This window comes from Ochotona curzoniae, unplaced genomic scaffold, assembly GCF_017591425.1.
Source record: "Ochotona curzoniae isolate NIBS_2020 unplaced genomic scaffold, NIBS_Ocur_1.0 contig_3190, whole genome shotgun sequence".
Taxonomy (NCBI): domain Eukaryota; kingdom Metazoa; phylum Chordata; class Mammalia; order Lagomorpha; family Ochotonidae; genus Ochotona; species Ochotona curzoniae.
Window position 1 is genome coordinate 8,098,121 of NW_024465751.1, and position 21,595 is coordinate 8,119,715.

Genomic DNA, 21,595 nt, shown 5'->3' on the forward strand with positions numbered 1-21,595 from the left:
TTCAATGTCAAGCTCTAGGCAGTATAGCAGCACCAGCAGTAAGTGACTCAGACTGAATCACGCTCAAGCTATTTTTGCTTTTAAAGTACTGCCAGGCACTGTGTTAATATTCAACCCAGAGTAAATTTAGCCCAACGAGAAAATAAGTGTTTCCATGGTTGCTTCTTCACAGTGTTTATGGTATATATGCAGCCATTAGGCCAAGGAATCCAGGCAGATAAATTAAATGGAAATGCTCACCTTTCATTTGTAACCAGGCTATGGAACACTGGAAGCACTAAAGACAACTTGGGCTATTCCACTTTCTTCATCTACGTGCCTCCCCAGAGCCCAAATAGAAAATATATGGTGTATTGTGAAAGATACATACAGGTCCGTATCATTAAAATAGCCTTAGTAGACTGTTGTTAATGTATTTTATTAGGCTCTCTATTAAGAATTGCAACCACCCACATTTCACTGATAGCACAATCACAAGACGCTATGGTATGGAGAAAATTTTGGCCTGCTGACACTAAAAGGAATCCTCATTTAATATCATCAACAGTGAACAGCAGGGCCCGGCGCGGTGGCGCAATGGTTAAGGTCCTCGCCTTGCACGCCCGGGATCCCATATGGGTGCCAGTTCTAATCCCGGAAGCCCCGCTTCCCTTCCAGCTCCCTGCCTGTGGCCTGGGAAGGCAGTCAAGGATGGCCCAAGGCTTTGGGACCCTGCACCCGCGTGGGAGACCCGAAAGAGGCTTCTGGCTTCGGACCGGCATAGTATCAGTCGTTGCACTCACTTGGGGAGTGAATCATCGGACGGAAGATCTTCCTCTCTGTCTCTCCTCTCTGTATATCCGCCTTTCCAATAAAAATAAAATAAATCTTTAAGAAAAAAACAAAACAGTGAACAGCAGGCTCTGTAACATGGCCAGTACTCTGCCGAGGTTAAAGAAATATTGGTTGCAGGAGATGAATTGTGAACTTTTAAGTAATTGAGCTTCAAAATTTTGTGGGAAAAATACATAAATTAGTCCTCTAACCATTTTAAGTGCATAGTTCATCAGTGTTAAATGTACTCCATTGTTGTGAAACAGATTCCCAAGCCTTCCTTCTTGCAAAACTGAATCTCTACATACTGTTATTTTTCTAAAACTCAATTTTTCAAAATGTTATTTTCATGCTGATGCGCATGGAGTTGATATATCTGAATAGCACAATAAATTGCAGAGTTGGGGGAGCAGATGCTGGAACTTTCCTATATTAAATTTGCGTGTTTAAATTTTTTAGAATCCTCTTTAAAAGGCATGCTACTGCCATACAGTGGTATTGTGCTCAGTAAAAAAATAACAAAGTGTGTCTCCTCAGCAAGGTCGCCAACAGGGATGTATGCATCTCAAAACCTATAGTTTTAGAAATTCTACTTATAATTAACTTTAAAACATGAAGAAAAATTAGGTTTTAATAATAAGATATACACATACCAAAAATATATAAAGGTGAATAAACAAAACATTAGGAGGTTCACAGGGGATAAACAATCAAAACAGTCAAAAACCATATTTAACTGTTTTTATGACCATGGGCTCCATAAAGGCAAGAGTCTCTATTTCCTCGCCAGATGCAACAGCTCTTTTTACATTGCTATGGTCACTGTCACAAAGGAAGCTTAATGGAAAAGGCTAGGTCAGCAGCAACTGGAGAAGACACAGAAATGGTAATCCGATCAAAGAAACCCGGAAAACAGCCACACAAGCCACCTTGTACTGCTGTCCTGATAGGACTGGGCACATGGACAGTCGCTCACAGAAGCACTGCGTAAAGGTACCAATAAGAGCCAGATGCCACCAGAACCCCCTGCAAATTATAATAGGTGTTCAAAGGCTTTTTAATTCTAAATAGATTTTTAAAGATTTGTTTAACTTAGTTGAAAGGCGGAGTTACAGTAAGAGAGGAAGAAAGAGATAAGGAGGGAAGGAGAGAGAGGGAGGAAATGAGAAAGAGAGGGAAAGGGGGCGGTGAAAAGAGAGAGATCTCTGAGAGATTCTCATCTGCTGGTTCAGTCCCCAAATGGCGAGGACTTTGGAGTTTCTTCCAGGTCTCCCACAGGAGTTCAAGCACTGAAGTCATTCTCCATTGCTTTCCCAGGTCACAAGCAAGAAGCTGGATTGAGGCTTAAACTATTACACCATAGTACTGGCCTCTGGTTCATTGATCTTAACAAATGTGCTATACAAATGTATAATGTTAAAAACAGAGGAAAATGGTGGGGATATGGAAGCAGGATCTGGGAACTCCCTGCACTAGCCACTCAATTCTGCAAAACTACAACTGCTCTAAAAAATAACCCCATTACTTAAAACAAATAAGAACAATGTGAACAGGTCAAGATGGCTGTTTTATGGCCAACTCTTCCTTTCGTGTAGTTTCTGCACAGATGCCCAGGGACTCATTTTCTTGCAAGCCCAAGTCCCCACCCCTGCTGGGTTCCACCTTCCTTTTTGTCCAGTCTGATCTCATTGCTCTAATGTTCATGTACTTCGTCATCCTAGAGGCCCAGACTGTGGACTCCCCTGCTCCTAGGGGCCACGGATGGGACTGCCATTCCCTACTCTGCCTTACTCTGACTTACAAAGACTTGTTCTGCCCTCGCTTTTGGTGTATATTACGGCTTAAAGAGACTAGCCTGCTATTGGCTTCTAATTTCCTGCTGTTAGTCTACATGGACAGAGTGTTCTAGGCATAGAGCAAGCACTGCACACCTCAATGTTACAGAGAAAGATGCTCAAAGCGGGCCAGATACAAAACAAAGGGAACTGCAAGAGTGGCATGAGAGGCCTGCCTCCGACCCGAACACATCAAAACCAAAAAAATCTTGGGCCCGGCGCGGTGGCGCAAGTGGTTAAAGGTCCTCGCCTTGCACGCCCGGGATCCCATATGGGCGCCGGTTCTAATCCCGGCAGCCCCGCTTCCCTTCCAGCTCCCTGCCTGTGGCCTGGGAAAGCAGTCGAGGATGGTCCAAAGCTTTGGGACCCTGCACCCGCGTGGGAGAACCGGAAGAGGCTCCTGGCTTCGGATCGGCATAGTATCGGCCCGTTGCGGCTCACTTGGGGAGTGAATCATCGGACGGAAGATCTTCCTCTCTGTCTCTCCTCTCTGTATATCCGCCTTTCCAATAAAAAAATAATAAAAAATAAATCTTTAAAAAAAAAAAACCAAAAAAATCTTGACACTGAGTGTGCCAAATGAACCTCACACTTCAGCCAAGAAGTGGCCGGCACACCTCCTCACCTTTGTGTGATCTGAAGCGAGGAGAAAGAAGGTAAGCAGGAAGAGAGAGAGAGAGAGAAAAGAGGAAGATGGAAAGGATATGGACATGCATTAGTGCTTTTTGCTGACTGCAATTTATGGTGCAAAAGTTGATTTTAATCACTCCATAAAAATCTATATTTATTTAAATGCCACAGAGAAATTTACATATATGACGTGTACAGGCAGAACAGTCACATTTCAGCGTGGCTAATTCTTGGGCCAGCTGACTACAAAATTTAATGCCATGTCTGCTGGATTGGAAGTGGAAAAGGGAGCATTTAAACCATCTTTACCTGCAATGCTATAGCTCTGGTCCCAAGCACAACCTTCAAATGAAAAGTAACTGTTACCATTTGCATTAACTAATCTGCCAAAAACAGCTACTTTTTAGTATATAGCTCAACTTTATCACGTTATCAATCATGACAACTTTTTAAAAATTACACTGTTTCTTGCTTTAAAAATATAAAAGTGCCCTGGGTAAAGGGTCTGGAAGGGGTCAGGGTTGCCTGGCATGGGTCCTTGTGCCCAACTGCACGGCAGGTGTCGGGTCTGTGACCCCAAGGATGGGGGTTCTGGTGGGGCCAGGGTCACCTGGCCTGGGTCCCTGGGCCTTCCTGTGCAGTGGGTGAGCCCTCGCTGTAAGGAGTCCAGGTTCTGTGATCTGACCATGGAGGGCATGCGACAGAACTGGGCCTCCTCAGTGAAAAGGATGGAGCAGTGGACGGCAGGTCCAGACCCAACTGAGCATATGGTAGCCCACTGGGACCTGCAGTAAGTACCATAGCAGAAGAAGGAGCACAGGACAAATTGGACAACTACCCCAGCCAAACAATGACAGTAAATACTTGGGTGAATGGAGACTCTAAGGTCGACCATGTCAGCCAATGAACATTGGAAGGGTTTCCTCATCCTTGGATTGGAGAGATCACATCACTTCAGCACTACAGAAATCACTAAAGCAGAACCCTTGGAACATGCGCCACATTGGGGACCCTGGGTCAATTTTTAGTGGCCAGTCCCCATCCCTGGATACTGGGGCAGTTGGGAGGCTAGGTGTGTCTTCTCCCTTTTTCTCTCCCACCCCCACCCCCCCAGATACAGGAAGAAGAAATAGAAAATTTGGAAACAACGGTCACACTCACTTTTCCCTAACCCTTGATCCTTCCGAACCTGATCAACTATGTAAACATCATTAAAAAATTCAATAGGGAAGTTGGGATGATTATTACTTTTCTTGTAAGAGATACATACACACACACCCCTATCTACTGGATAACTCCCCAAACGGTCTCCCCCATGGGTGGCAGGGGCCCAAGTACTTTCTCCTGCTCTCCCACACGCATTAACAGGGAGCTGGATAGGAAGTGGGACAGGCACAACTTAAACCAGCGTTCAAAGAAGATGACAGCATTGCAAGCAGTAGCTTAGTCTACTGCAGAACAATGCAAGCTCCAATCTTTACTTTTATTGCTTTTTTTAATGATTTATTTATTTTTATTGGAGGTATACAGAGAGGAGGAGAGACAGAGAGGAACATCTTCCATCTGTTGATTCACTTTCCAAACAGCTGCAATGGCCGGAGCTGTGCCGATCTGAAGCCAGGAGTCTGGAACCTCTTCCAGTTCTCCTGCGTGGGTGCAGGGTCCTAAGGCTTTGGGCTGTCTTCAAATGCCCTCCCAGGCCACAGGAAGGGGACTGGATAGGAAGCAGGGCTGCCATGACACAAACAAGCACCCATATGGGATCCTAGGAGTGTGCAAGGCAAAGACTTTAGCTGCTAGGCTACCGTGCTGGGCCCTCTTTATTGTTTTAAATAACAGTTTCTAAGATGGAAAACAGGATGAAGAAACCCGACCAATGTGAATAACGGAGTAGAGTTACAGAAAATAAAAATAAAAAGCAATGACAAATCCCTCCCGCGCCTAAATCTCACTAGATCATGATATTTAGTTTATGAATTTTAAAACATAAAATTCTGGGACATGAAAATTATTCCCATAACAGGTCTCACAGCTTCGTGAATTTTTGATGAGATGAAATTCAACTTCAATAAGAAAGCGGTACTCTTAAGAAGACAAAGTCTTTTTCTTTTAACATTTTTGGTTTAGCCTTCCTGAGCTTGCCCCACTGTTGAGCTCTCTTGGTGTTCACCCCTTCACCCGCAGGTCATCAAATCCCAAGGTTCCATGGCCTGACAGCAGGTGCAGAGGCCCTCCTACCTGCTCTTTAGCCACAGCCTCACGACGACATACACTAAAAGGCAGTCCCTTATACTCTGTATGCTTGACATCTGTGCCAGCCTCTCCACCTAAAGATCGGTTCTCCATGAACGGTGCTATTTTTTTAAATTTATTTATTGTACTTAGTTGGCAAGGCAGAGACAAAGAGAGTTTCTGTCCACTGGTGTACTTCCCACCCAAATGTCTGCACTTGCCAGGGCTGGGCTGCGCCAAACCCAGGATCTGGGACCTCAGCCTCGGTCTCCCCTGCAATGGGGGCGGGCAGGAACCCAAGTATGTGTACGAACCATTACTACTGCTTCCACGAGGATAGCAAACCCAGACACTCTGTGGGCCTCTGGTGTCTTACCAAAGGCCAAGAGAGTCCTCCCCTACTTTCAGCAGCAACAAGCAGCTCAAAAGGACAATAAATTCCAGCAACAAATAACTCCAAAAATAAGCCTCAACAGACCCTTGTCACCTTTTCTCTCATACACCCATGGTCTGATTTGACTGGATTATTTGCTGCTCCTCACATACTGTATCTTCTTTCCCCTTTTTTGCATATGATTTATAATATTTCTTTATTGGAGGATGCCGATCAGAATAATACATAATATTTATACCATCTTAAAATGTATAATTATGCAATAACACATTTCAAAATGATTCATGTTGAAGATGATTTTCACAGAGCTCTTCAATGTTTCCCCACTTTCCTATGAAATATCATAGAGAAATATTGCATGGAAAGCATTTGCAGTCTGTAATATCAGAACAGATTCCCAAAAGTGCACTTCTAGGAAAGTATATTAAACAGCCTTAGCTTATATCCTGTGTCTTTACTAGTCAGTTTGTTATAATTATCTTAATCATTATTTGATTATCTATACCATTGTATTATAAAAATTGAAGCTTGACTCTCACATACAGTGTTGCTACTTGTCACTTAAAATTCTAACACTCTTCTCCCAGCTCTCTGCTTCTTCCTCCTCCTGCTATGACCTCTAGTCTTCAGAGCAAATTATTACCAAGCCAATGGCCAGCACAGAGAAAAAAAAAAAACTTGGTATTCTGAAAAGATAATAATATACATTCTATTCTAAGAGACACAGTCATGGGAAAACTTGCTATTGCAGTCAAAATGATTCAGTCAAGATGAGAAAGTTATTTCAGTCAGGAGTGTGTGTGTGTGTGTGTGTGTGTGTGTGTGTGTGTGTGTGTGTGTTCACGCGCTGGGATACACCATCACCAAAGCAGTGGAAAAACACTATTTTACTGACATGGCTGAAGGACAGTAAAATACAGTAAAATACATAAATATTAGATTGCAAGTAGGTTATTTTTTATTAATACACTCCATTTTACATACTACCACCATAAAATGGTTTATTTCAAAACTGACATAAAATTTCTCTCAAATTAATGTTAAATGACCTCACATATTGATTCCTCTGATCTGTGTTATCAAATATTTCTCTGCAGATCAAGACGTCTCTAAAGATCTCACATTAGAGAAGTAAACTTACTCTTATCTTGAGATTGGTGACACCTGCATGAAGACAGTAGGATGAGCTTGTTTTAATTAACAGAGGAGAGGAAGAAGGAGAAACTCCACGCAGAGGGCAACAGGTGTTCACCAAGCAAATAAAGACAGGAGTTGCAAGGCGACACAGTGCTTTCCAGGAATTACCAGTTCCTGGATCAAAGGGCTGGAGAGAGGAATCAGAGATGGGGTTGGGAGCGGAAATGCAAAAAGGGGCTGGTGCCAGAAGGCCTGAGAGGAGCCACAGAAAGACCACTCACCAGCCTACTCTTGTCAGTTTTACATAGACAAACATGACCAGACCTACACCATGAAACAATCAATTCTGGCAGAAACTGACACAAGTCAAGTTTGGAGCAGAGAGCACTAAGAGATTAAGAATAAGATGCAATTAGAGTGGTAGTAACAGTGGGAACAGAAAGAAACATACTCTGATTGGTAGCAGTTTGTAGGAATGTGACCAGACAGTACATCTCATTTATTGGTTCATACTTCTTCCCATCTTTTTAAAAATATGTGTTTGCTTAGGTGAATACAAAATAGAGCCATTGTACTTTGAAACAATATAAAATATATCAAAATAAGCTGCTACTGCACATGTTTGACTCTATAATATTACTTTGTGCGGCAGCAGGGAAATCGATACTACCGTAAAACAGGAAAGATGAAGGCTGGTAAGGCTGAGAGCTGGAGGAGGAAATTACAAGTTAAGATTCCTATTTTATACCTGAAGTCAAAGCAGTGTCCCTTAAGGAAGGAAGAGGGGAACACTTCTATCAGGAAGGGCCCACCTGTCAAACAGCACAAGGAATGTTGCCAGAAAGTCTGGGAACACCTCCAACAAATGCTTTGGTCATACTTTGTGCTGAGCAGCAGGGGCTGTTGCCCAGGTCAGGTCTGCCAAGGTAACCTTGGCAAAAGACACAACGCCTTGTCTGATCCTCTCATTCCTAGAACTGGTTTGTGTTCAAGGACTTGCCATGAAGAATCTGTCCAACAGGAAACAACAATCCTATAAATGAAGTTAAAACCCCCCCTTTGGAGCCCTTCATTCACTCCCCAAACACACTCAATGCCAAGTACTTCTTAGGCACTAGAGATACACATGGAGGCAGTGAATGCCTTTTCTCTGGCTGATGTGACATCCTAATGATGATGAAATCCTATAACAAAGCAAACTGATAAGTTTATATGACCTAAACACCTTTATTTTTATATTTTAAAAAATAATTTGCTATTCTTTGTTTGGAAAATCTTATTTAAAAACTTCCATTAATCCCCACCCCACTCTCATTCCTTCAACAAATTCTTTGCATCCAGTTCTGTGACATTCCAAGTTTCTCTCATTCCCAAGACATCAATTACTTGTTAATATTACTGGTGCCCAATAGAGTGCTTTGCATAAAGTAGATAACTAATCACTAAAAAAAAAGGTAACAGGAGAGATTATGCATACGGGTGGAAGAAGCCAAGGGGCATCTGGGAAATCTCCACACCTCCTGCTTAGATTTGCTGTGATTTTGAAAGTGCTCTGCTAACATTATTTTCTTTTTTAAAAAGGAAGATAAAGCAAGGGCTATGTCAAGTAGCGATGTGCTGGTTAGGAAGTTCACGCAAGCTCTTCCTAAGCAAGCAGCATTCCTCCAGGAAGACACATCTGCCTCATTTCCTTTGCCTGTACAGATTTTAATCATGGAGAGCAATTTTATATATATAAACATAAATAAAAATTATAAAATTAAATGTCTTTAACAAGCTAAAACTAATATTTGAGAAGTATATTACAGTTCATAAAACACTTTCACATACATATCTGATTTAACTTATATAACTCTGTGGGCTAGTTATTATTATGATTATTACATGATTCATACTTCTCAGAAAACTAAAATTTCATTGAGATAATAAAAACTGGGATGGGCATCTGATGTAGCTGTTAAGATGCTCCTATGGATGCCTGCATTCTGTGCTGAAGCACATGCATTCAAGTCCCAGCTCGGTTTCTGATCAGCTTCTTGCTAATGCGTACCCATAAGGCAGCAGGTAAGGCTGGTTCAAGTACTTGCGTCCGTACCACCAACATGGGATACCTGAACTGAATCCCAAGTTCATGGCTAGCCACAGGCTGGAATCAACCAAAATGTCCTTCAACTGGCAAACAGCTAGCTCAACTATGTTTTATCTCTATGATGGGATACTACTCAGCAGCAACATATCAACTGCTGACACTTGTCAACTCCATGGATAGATCTCAAATGAATTCTTCTAAGTAAGAGGAGTCACTACAGAAGTTACATATTGTGTAGCTGTATCTATATAATTTTCTGGAAAGCTTAAAACTATTTTATAAAAAAGTAGTTTCCAAAGCTGCGAATGACAGACACTGACCATGAAGGGGCACAAGAGAATATCCAAGGTGACAGAGCTGGTAGGACACTTGGTCATGCAAGAGCTCATCTGTGAAACAAAGCCAATAATCTCTACCTACTGCAGTAAGTTGCTGTGTATGCTGAATGAGATAATATAGAGAGGAGTATTTCATGAAGCAAAATACATGTTTTGAAAACTTAGCAGTATGTATGCAATTTGCACACATTCCTCTGGTTCTATCAACACGGCAAAGCAGTAACCCTTCACAAGGACCATTACCACTTTGAGCATTTTAGGGCCAAGTGGCAGGTCTTGGCAAGCAAGCCAACAACATATAGTTAATGAAGATGATGAGCGTTAATAGATAATAATAAATGATGAACATTACACAATTTCTCATCGTGTGCCAGACTGACTTAGTGATGAAAAGAGACCAAAGGAGCATTTTTAGGACAAGCCTACAGACAGATATAATGCACTCAGGCACATTTCTTCTTCCAATTCTTTTTTTTTTTTTTAAAGATTTATTTTTATTATTTTTTTCATTGGAAAGGCGGATGTACAGAGAGAGGAGAGAGAGAGAGGAAGATCTTCCGTCCGATGATTCACTCCCCAAGTGAGCGCAACGGGCCGATACTATGCCGACCCGAAGCCAGGAGCCTCTTCCGGGTCTCCCGCACGGGTGCAGGTTCCCAAAGCTTTGGGCCGTCCTCCACTGCTTTCCCAGGCCACAAGCAGGGAGCTGGAAGGGAAGCGGGGCTGCCGGGATTAGAACCAGCGCCCATATGGGATCCCGGGGTTGCAAGGCGAGGACTTAACCACTTGCGCCACCGCGCCGGGCCCCTTCTTCCAATTCTTTTGGAATCTTGAAAGTAGAAATGTACTTTCTGCTTGGCTTCTGATTTTTTAAAAAATATTTATTTATTACTTAATTTTTTTATTGGAAAAGCAGATTTATAGAGAGAAGCAGATACAGAGAGAAAGATCTTCCATCCACTGGTTCACTCCCTAAGTGGCCCTAACACTAGGAGTTGAGCTGATCCAAAGCCAAGGGCAAGGAGCTTTGAGCCTCTTCCGGGTTTGCTATGAGTGCAAGGTCCCAAGGCTTTGGGCCATCCTCAACTGCTTTCCCAGGCCACAAACAGAGAGCTGGATGGGAACTGGAGCAGCTGAGACATGAACCAATGCCCATACAGATTCTCAGAGCTTGCAAGGTGAGGATTTAACCACTGAATTTAGGATTTAGGCCTGGTTTCTGATTTTTTTCTAAGAAAATACCCTCCCAAGCACACCTGTCACTCCCAGCTAGCAGCATCTTGAATTGAGGGATTTTAATTCATTGATTATAAAATAGATTTTATTGTAGAAACTAGTAAATACATTTTTTCTAAGATATGTGGGGACAGTGGAGTCAGTGTAGTAATGCTACCAACTCAAAATGTTTATTCTATAAACATGTATGCACCTCTTCATATTTTTATTAGTCACTTATAAATCTTTCCTAATCTTTACTATTTAAAAGGTGTCTTATGTTTATTACCATATTACTACCTATAGTTCCTATACCACATCCTTTTTCAGATGTATCTTTTAAAAATAATTTGTTTTAGTCTGTAGTTTGCTTATTATTCCATTCCAAAGGTTATTCATCTTCAATACATTTCCATATCAATGGCTCTGAATTTCTATATAAACAAAACATAATTCTCTTTCTGTAATTGCTGCTTCACATATATAATAATATATAATTACAGCTAGTCTAAAAAGCCAAATATTAGCATATCTTAATTGAGTTTAAAATGTCTGAACAGCTGATTAAACCATATTCACATACTATGTACACAGTTACACACTCAGCTGTCAAAATTCTGTTTAAAGGTTGCCTTTCATAAAAACACACAAAGTGCTAGGAGTGTTTAACAACTTTGTCTGATACTCCCATCATACCTAACAATTACAGAACTTTTAAATGATTTCAACTTCAGGAGTCGTAACTTGACAAGATAATTACTTTCTTAAGTAGAAAGTCCTTCTATGTTTAGAGCATAGATGGCATCACACTCATCAAAATGAGAGAAACACCCATGGTTCAGTTTGTGTTGAAACTTGCTGCTGACTCATTTGTCCCTTGATAACTGAATCTTTTGTTACTAACTTTAATTGTAGGCATCTCTCACTCTAGATCTTCCCCTTTCCTTATGAAAGTATCTGCTATCCTTGTGGCCTCCTGACTCTGAGACACTGGGTAAATATATCACCTCCAGGATTCTTTTTCATAGTGTTCAGTCTGCTAAAAACAGAACTTGCATTTTTCATGCATTCCTTTCCCACATACGCGTATGGATGTTGTAAAGATTAAGTGAGATGATGTATGTGCAAGAGATTATTGTTGTTATGCTTAAAATAAATTTTGTGGAATTTGTTCTGAACTTGTGATGCAATAACTATTTTATTCCTCACTGCCAAACCAAGCCACTAACCACAGCAGCAACGTCATTCTTAGACACAAAATGCTCACAATGTATTGCCAGAGGAATGGGAGCCACAAAAGGAGACTGTTATAAAACGTATGAGCTTCTTTCTACTCCTCATCTCTACGTGCCAGTGAGCAACAGTCTCATTCAGCTGGGTGAAGCACCTTCTCCCCGTCATGGGGGCACATCACTGTGGTTTGTGATGTCAGAGGCCCAAACAGATAGATGATCCATTACTCAAGACTGCTAGGAAGAGTCAGTTTTTCAAGAAAAGAATGAAATAAACTGACAGGAAGGAAAACAAATGGAAGCGCTTGAAGCACTGCTGTGACACAGAAGGGAGGATATGCCGCTGGCCGCGCCCAAGCCCGAGGTGGGATTTCAGCACTTAGGTTCTTAGGAGGTTTTATTATCTCTGCCTATTTCCTAACCTATAAAATGCAGATAGCAATTTTATAGAGTTAGGAGAAATAAATAAGCATACATAAAAATTAGGCAAGTACCATATTTTGTGCATAGGTAGGCACTCAAATAATGTTTCTCAATGAGTGTTAACTAAATACCTCATATACCAGGCACTCAACAGAAACATGTTAAAACTTTTTAAAATTATACTTATTAATAGGAATAAGGCAAACTGGAGATGAATGCTGAGTAGTTGGAACTTCTTTGTTGCTCAACATAAAGGACCCACAGAAAGGTTAATGTCTCACTACAAAGTAGTGCTTTGATAACATAATGGCTCAATTAAAACTCTACCAACCCAGAATCAATCCCTTCATTTGGATTCATCTTTTTCATTACTACATTATTTGGTATCTTAGATGTGTTTTAAAATGCAAATATTTCTAGGAAGTAACAACTTTATGAAACAGAAGAGGGAATTCCTATACCTCTCTCAAAAGTTCTCTCCATGGCATCTCCTGTCTTCTGATCACACAGTTACTTAGCTTTGCAATCTTGTGCATGTCACTTTCTATCTCTGTGGCTGCTGCATGACCAAAAACTCAAATGTACTGATCTAAATCAAGATTTATGCAAAAATGAAAAGGGATTGGAGACAAAAGAAAGTACAAGGAAAAGGTCGCACAGAAGAGTCCAATATTGTGAAGGGAGGAAAAGGTTTAGAGGCAGATGCATAAAGAATAAAAATTTGGGCCCAGTGCAACAGTGCAATGGTTAAGGTCCTCGTCTTGAACGCACTGGGATCCCATATGAGCACCAGTTCTAATCCCAGCAGTTCCATTTCCCATCCAGCTCCCTGCTTGTGGCCTGGGAAAGTAATAGAGGATGGCCCAAAGCCTTGGGACCCTGCACATACATGGGAGACCAGAAAGAAGTTCCTGGCTTCTGGCTTTGGATCAGCACAGCACCAGCCATTGCAGCCACTTGGGGAGTGACTCAGCGGACGGAAGATCTTCCTCTCTGTCCCTCCTCCTCTCTGTACATCTGCCTTTCCAATAAAATAAGTAAATCTTAAAAAAAAAAAAAAAAAAGAACAAAAATTTGCACAGGTCCAGAATTTCAATTAATGTGCGTAAGCCCTCAGGTCTGGGATGCAAACAAATTTGGAAAAAAGTCACTCTCAGCCATAAAATTCAAAAGAATAACATCAGCATTTCCCAAAAGTTTAGTGTCACACAGCAAGTGAATAATGACTGATGGTTTTCATTAATAATGTCAATGAAAAAATGAAGATCAATTGAGAACAGCAAAGATTATCTAGTCATTAAACTTTAAGCTTTTGTGAGTCTTTTGTGAGGGTGCAGGGGCCTGGCCTAAGGACTGAAGCCCTCCTCTACTGCTTTCCCAGGCCACAAGCAGAGAGCTGGATCAGGAATGGAGCAGCCAGAACATGAATCAGTGCTCATATGAGATGCCATCATTGCAGAGAGAGGACTGGTTTGCTACATCACTGTGGACCCCCACCCATTTTTCTTTCCTTTAAATCAACTTAAGGGATTTTTAAGACAATGCAAATTTCTAACATTTTCAGTTGATTTTAGATCCCAACCCTAAGAACGTCAATTCCCCATCTCAACATGCTCTCTTTACTGACAATGTATCATTAAGGGGATAAGCATTCTTCAGGTCACCTTAACTAGGTTCTGACCTCATTTTCTTCAGTTTCTCAGCTCAGTTAGACTCTATTCTAGAAATATTAACTGAGCTCTGATTATCCAAGCACAAAAGGAATATGGAGATGAAGAAGAAAGGACTTTTTGGTTTGCAAGATCCCAATTTCAGTTCCCTGCAGGCTGGCAAGTCACATCCTCAAGACAGACATTTGGACTTTATGACAAATCAAGACAGTTGAAGGTTGAAGGGTATCAGGATGAAGTTAGGGTGGTTAACATTTTTCTACTCTAAAGTAGTTGATGCATTTCTGGGCAAAGCCCAACATTTTCCCTCTTGGCACTACCTTGGTTTCTTCCCTAACTCTTCTTCTTTCAAGCTTCAAAACCCATATGCATCTTCCAATTGCTAGTTTTCTTGATGAGCATGTTGATCATCTACATCTGGGTGAGCGTCTTCTACATCTGGCGTCTCACACAAAACCTCCATATGTCTTTTCAATAGAACCCAACAACCCTCCTCCACGTAAGTGTATATCCCCAAGGAAGTGAAAAATGCACATTCTGGACTAAGTTTGGAATATCTTAAAAGTAAATTCATCTTCTTCGCTGAACAAGTTGTACTTTACTATTAGTAAAGTCAATGGGATGCCACTCATGAATGTGTCTAGTAAAGCACTAAAAATGGTATTATGAGAAGGGAAAGCCAAAGGTTGTGAATTCATAGTTTTTGTTACATGGTTCTTAAAATCTAGATAACGAAAAATAATTTCCTTATTTTCTGGGTTTTCTAAAGGATTTGAAGGTCTGACAATACTGGGTACATCCCTGTCCATGGGTACATCCCTGTGGACAGCAGGAGAGTCAGGCATCCTGCTTCAGTTCTCAAACAGAGAAGGTTCCTCCTGGAGACGTGTGGAAAGGACCTATGCCATGCTCATACAATAGGCTTTGATCTCATGCTAGAGTTCAAGCATGACAGCAGTAAGTAAAACATAAACTCCCTACCCTCAAGCAACTACACATTGGCTTTGGAAAGATGCTGGAGGAAAAATAATAGTCATCCACTGGGAACAGTGCAAAGGAAAGTATCGTAAAAGTACCCTGAGAAGGAAATCCCTACTCAACATCACCTTGAATGGGTTCTTTTGTGAAGTGAACGGCTACTCCCTATGTTATCAGCTTTGACATCTAGACCGGGAGTGTTTCAAGTGAATCTATGTAATTACCAGGTGACAGTACCCATCCTTATGTCTCTTCATAAGGGTGATACAAACATCACTGTCACTCAAAATAATCGCAAAGTCTTACGGCCCTAACGGTGGAAAGCAAGTTGTCTAAATTTGTGGTGAGCAACTTTATATCAACGATTTTTACTTAAAAAACAGGCTTTCCCTTACTCTTAACATTTCTAATTTTTTTTTCAACCACAAAGCTGATATATTTCAAATATATTTGAAAGTTTTTAAGTCTCAGCTATTGATTACGGCCTTCAATTTCTGCCTCTGCTGATCTACACAAAAAATACTTGCTAATTATTTAACAGGCAAGTGAATAAAGGATGTCAAATGATTGCTTGTTTATCTGAGAAAGAACCTACACAGAGCTGCTCATACATTCCAAATGAGACCTCTGGTGGGGCCAGCACTCTGACCCAGCGGGTCAAGCTGCTGCCTGCGGTGTCTGTATCTCACGTATCACTTCTAGTTCAGTATCAGCTGCACCGCTTCCAGTTCCCTGCGAATGCACTGGGAAAACACTGGAAGATAGCCCAAGTACTTGGAGTCCTGCTAAGCAAGCGGAAGACCTAGACCGAGTTCTAGGCTCCTTGTCTTGATCTGGCCCAGTTTGACTATCGTGACCAAATGGGGAGTAAGCCAGTGGATCTCATTCTCACCGTCTCTCCTTGATTGTTGGTCATTCTGTCTTTCAAAAAAAAAAATCACCACATGCTAAAATTAACAAATCATGAATTGCAGTAGCAAATATAGTTGAAGGCAAAGAGAAAAAATTACCCCAAACGTAATGTTCATTTTGTCCAAGAAACTCTTATTACGTTTGTCTTAAAGCTAATTACATTGTCTACTTCACAGCTTGGGCTGATGTCTATTGATGAAAATGGAATGCTTTCCTTTGAAATTACTCCCTAATTTAGTTATCACTACCATCTCTTCCTCGGTCATCTTATTCAGAAATATAAAAGTAATCTTATTATATTGCAATATGCATCCCTGCTCCTGAATGACAGAACATCAAAAAAAAAAAAAAAAAAACCTGTTACATATATCTGAAGTAGGATGCTGGACCTTCTACCATTGTCTACGCCTGCAATGTCATGACACACTTAAATAGCAGAATGACAGACTTGTGGTCCCTGCTGAAGGACTATCTACTGTAACAGTGCAGGGAAACAGAGTGGAGGAGAGGGGATGCGGAGGGAGAAGCGGAAATCCCTAAATCCCCAGGACTGGTTCCTGAAAAACAAAAATAAATACATAAATAATTAAAAAATAACTTTAAGTTAAAGCAACCAAGTTTTTCATAAGAGAGGAATGAAGCTCACCCCCCCCCCAAAAAAAGTTATTTTAAATCCATATTGACTGTATGCTTTCAAGAATGAGAAATAGAATCAGGGGGCCCCACAGGAGGCTATACTGCACATTAAGGAACGAAAACCCTCCTGAATATTCAACTCAATCTTCCCACAATGCTATATAAGCTCTTTCTCACCAACAACTCTGTAAAACTTACATCCCTGATCTAAACATGTAAGTCATGTAATCCTGACAAGTTGTGACAGATACAACAATCTCTGCATGACGGGGCTTCCAAAAGTATGGAAAAGTAATATTAAAAAAAAAAATTAAACTTTCATTACCCATGAATTTTGAGGCATTTTATATAAATACTAGGTATCCACAGAATACAAAGATCTATCCAAAGAGGTGAGAGTCAATACGAGGTGATATATATATATAAGACAGAATTATTGAAACATACTATGTGCAACTGAAACATGTTACTTTGGGAGTAGTAATATCTTTTAAGTGACTAGAGAATATCATTTGTATTCTTAGGGTTGGTAATATCAGACACCTATATGGCTCCTTCCGCTTGCCACTGCATCCATCATTATAATCTTTCCTGCTGGGCCCAAACCCATCCTTAGAATCTTTCTTAACAAGTGCCCAGAGTGCCCCTCCCTCTCAAGTGACTAGCACTATCAACACAACAGATGCATCTGTGTTCACTTAGGTCTCACATGACACCTGCTTGCTTTGATTTAATCTTGGATATAAATCTTCCACATTTTCATATTTGGATACACAACCTTCTCCAAGGCCCTTAGCCTTTCATTCATTTCACAGAATAACTGCAGTGATTCATACATAGTAGGCACTCTATCTATTAAAAAAAAAAAAAGAAAGAAAGAAAGAAAAAGAGAAGACAAACGGCCTGCACTGAGGAGAAAATCTTCACTTAAAAATAAAAAAAAATAGAGCCTGGCGCAGTAGCCTAGTAGCTAAAGTCCTCACCTTGCATGCACCGGGATCCCATTTAGGTACCAGTTCATATACTGGCAGCTCTACTTCCCATCCAGCTTCCTGTTTATGGCCTGGGAAAAAGGCGAGGATGGCCCAAAGCCTTGGGACCCTGCACCTGCATGGGAGACCCAGAGGAGGTTTCTGGCTCCTGGCTTTGAATCAGCTCAATTCTGGCCATTGCAGCCCCTTAGGTAGTGAGCCAACAGATGAAGATCTTTCTTTCTTTCTTTGTCCTCCTCTCTCTATATATGACTTTATAATAAATAAACCTTTTTAAAAAATAAAAACAAATAAGAAACCATGTTTGTTTAGGTCAGGGATCAGTAGACTACTTCTTCAAGGAGTTAGTTACCCGCTGGCCAGATGATTTCTGATTCAAGCACTCACATCTGCTCGGTGCTGTCAGACCCTATGACGATACACAAGATGCCTCTGCTCCAATCCGGCCTCAGAACCCAACACTGAACCGGGATTTCACATCATTTAGGTGTTGCAAAACTGTATTCCTCTGAATTTTATTGCAACAATTAAACACATTAAAGAAAAACACCTTTCTTAACTTTGATCCATAGAAAAAGAGGTGGGAAGTTGATTTGGCCTAAATCTGGGGTTCGCAACATGAAAACTTGCTATGTTCTCCACGATCCTGTCAGGAAACACATCTGCCAATGTCTGCCCTAGCCTAGACAAGGTGCGCAACAGGGCAAAGTGAGGATCTCGTCGTCGTCTATGAAGCCAGGCATTGAAGACAGGCACAAAACTGTAAAACAGTACTGCTCTTCTGAATGTTGATAAAATAGATCACGTTTCATATCAAATGATGTTGATATTAACATGTCATGGTACATCCTATTATTTAAAAAAAAACTTTGAACCATCTCCGCTATGGTGGACTATGTCAATCAGTGGATTTTTCAAAGACCGCATAGTGCTTGGAGTGGCAAGATTGACAGCAATTCATAACTGTTGCAATATCAAAACCACTTGAGCAAGAACCTCAGAGCATGCCCTACATCCGGCACCTGGGGAGGGTGGGAAATTGGGTGGGCCTTCTCCCTTAATACCCCCCTTTAAACATGAAGGTAACAATATGGAAAACATACTAGTCTTATCCACTTTCCTGTAGCCCTTGAACCTTCTTACCCTAATTAACTATGTAAAGAATATTAAAATAAAATTTTATTTAAAAAAAAAAACTTTGAGAATCCTTACTTTTGATTTTATTATAACAAATTGGTAAAACTCATGCGAACAAAAGATAATCTGGGAGTTCTCACGTAATTTTAAGACTAAAATGGGGGCAGAAAACGAGCTTTGAGAATGAGTGGCTGGGCTCCCATGGGTTGAGCTTACTACTGCCAAGAATGTCCCTGGACCAGCAGAGCAGACAGAAGCAGCAGACAGACCAGCCCACTGCCATCGCCACCTTGGCTTCTTCCAACCTAAGTGTCTGCTGGCAACTCTCGTCCCTGATACTCACTGAGTGAAATTTAATCTCATGCATTTCTGTTCTCAGATAATAAATATGGTGGCCATTTTACACTTTGGAGGATGATCCTAATCAGAACTCATAGCAGAGTTAAATCTGAAGAAGTAAGATCTTCTAGACATGATGTGAGCTTACTGTCAGCAGTGCTAACAATACTGAACTAAGAATTAAACTTTGTAAGTAAGGCAGACACACTTTATAGTGCATTTTCAAAGAGTGTTAGTATTTTATTTATTTCACCATTTAATAAATTTTTAAAAGAATATTTTATGGGAACTAAAAAGGAAAGTTGTTTAAATTCCAGTATTACAATACTTGGGGAAATCACAGAAGGAAGCAATTCCTTTCAATATAAATTTACCTGGTCACAAAGCTTAGCTGTCCAAACTATCCAAGCATATCACTGACCTTGGGAAATCTGGAAACCTTGCTTTTTTTTTTTCCATTTTAGAAAAAATAAAAATGATTCTGACACTTATCACTATGTTGTTAGTTAGAACAAGTGCCCTTCCTATCAAGTGACTAACACTATCAACATGTATTTCTCATGAATACATGATTCTAAAACTCTATAATTTCTTAATTTCTCTTAATGTTAACTTTGTAAACAGCAATAAAGAAAGAAATTTACATGATGGGATATGCATCCTTCAAGGTGTATTACAACAAGTCTTACTGGATGCTATGTCTGCCATAATTTGTGAACACTGGCTCAAAGCTGTAAAATAAAATATATTTGGCTGTTTTGACCATGGCTGACACTGTAATACACTAAATCTTTAAGATGTTAGTGAGGTTAAGAAAGGTACTAGCAAATTATTATCCATTTGCGAGAATTATTACTCATTTGGGGAACAGTGCAAATTCCATCAGAAAGATTCTGGTAGCAATGATGTTCAATGAAGAACAAAATATAGATATAAAATATGAGGGAAATGCTTACTGTTTAAGTCTACAATAAAAGCAAGTCTCATCATGATTGCAAAACATTCCAAATTGTGAAACTTAAGTTATTTATGAAGTTGACAGAAACAGCTTCCTCAGCCATTTTTTGAGATCTCAGCATCAATTTAAAGAAAAATGCTTATACTTAAAATAATGTATTTCAAAATATGAATCCCTACACTGAGTATATAAAAATGATGAAATGAATACGTCTCACACCATACAACATTCCCATTCCATATGTCAGTAATGAAGATGACAGGACACTGAGGCAGAAAAAAAAAGAATGCTATTTGTTACTTCATTCAATTTCTTACAGAATTTTGCCTCAATTTAAAAGAAGACAAGACTATGTCAATAAACACAGACTCGTGTGAAAAAACTGACCTATATGTTTAGAAAGTAACAACTTTAAAAAGAAATCACAGAATGTATAGTACCATAAAGATAAGATAAAAAACAGATCAAGGATATTTTGGTCTATCTGAGGTTATCGCAAAAAGTTTGTAGAAAAATAGAATTAAAAGTGCGGTTCATTTTAGCACAAAACAAAATCCTGAAATCCATGCACATGTGTTATATATATATGTATATAGGTACACACACACACACACACACATATACATATATATAAATAATGTATTTTTCATTAACTTCTAAAGTACGCTCGAATTTGAGAATAAAAGGAACTGAGAAGACATCAGAAATATTACTTCAAGGCAGTGAATTCAAAATTAAAGTGTGGTTCTTTTAAAGTTTGGCACGGCAGTTTAAACATCTGAAAGCTACTATTGCTATTTTAATAATACTGTTTCGGGTTTTATTTTGTTTTCCCAGTCACCCCTCAACACTCTCGGAGCAGGAGCAGCAACGGGACAGTAGGTGCGCTTTTTTCCAGCTGCTGTTTACTTTCTGAGCACTTTGTGGAAACTGTTGCCTTTCAGCAATGGGACAGGCTGGTTTGAACCAAAAGTCGGACAAAATACAGCACTGCCACAACAGTAAGGAGCAACTTAGAAAGAGGATCAAGCCAAGCAGATAAGCAAACTTCAGAAAATCCGCTTTCTGGGACCACTCAGCAAGTCAGTTCCCTAATTTCAAAAAGCCAAAGCAAAGCATGCTTACTTACATCGCTTCTTTAGTTCCTTCAGCTGCTGCTTAAACTGTACAAATTTCTCATTATTTTGAAAGTCGGCATCAGAATTCTTACTCTGTAAGGACAAAAATTTCTTCTCTACTAGCAACTTTAAATCTGGTATGTTTTCTGGACGTTCTTCTTTAACCTAAGGAACACAAAAAGAAATTATCTTAGTTAAAGGTTAATGAAAGTAATAAGTATCTCCTTGGTTTTGTTGCAAGCTAAATCTTTTAGCTTACATTTTTGTCCTCTCCAATATTATAAAATTATTTTTCAATATCATAAAAGCTTCAAACATGCAGAAACATGGAAGGAATTGGGCTACAAATGTCCATTCCTCTATTTACTGTGTTTGCATTATCTGCTATCTCACCATCCATTTATCCTCATTCTAGCTCTGAATTACATTGTCATCATTTCCTTTAGAACAAACTCTCTAAAAGATTTCTATTTTCAGGCCCGGTGCCATGGCCGCTAACCCATATGGGCACTGGTTC

At 40.1% G+C, this 21,595-nt stretch overlaps 1 protein-coding gene across 3 annotated transcripts in view; it reads right to left on the reverse strand.

Moving 5' to 3' along the window:
- Positions 1 to 21,595, reverse strand: part of NSMCE2 (NSE2 (MMS21) homolog, SMC5-SMC6 complex SUMO ligase) — a 235,986-nt gene that overhangs the window by 124,915 nt on the left and 89,476 nt on the right. For 2 of the 3 annotated variants that reach the window (XM_040979309.1, XM_040979310.1), the window contains exon 4: positions 21,090 to 21,243. In XM_040979309.1, coding sequence (XP_040835243.1) covers positions 21,090 to 21,243 — 154 coding nt within the window. Of the gene's footprint in view, positions 1 to 19,214; positions 20,227 to 21,089; positions 21,244 to 21,595 lie in introns of those variants that run through there. The other variant, XM_040979311.1, reaches the window with a different exon arrangement.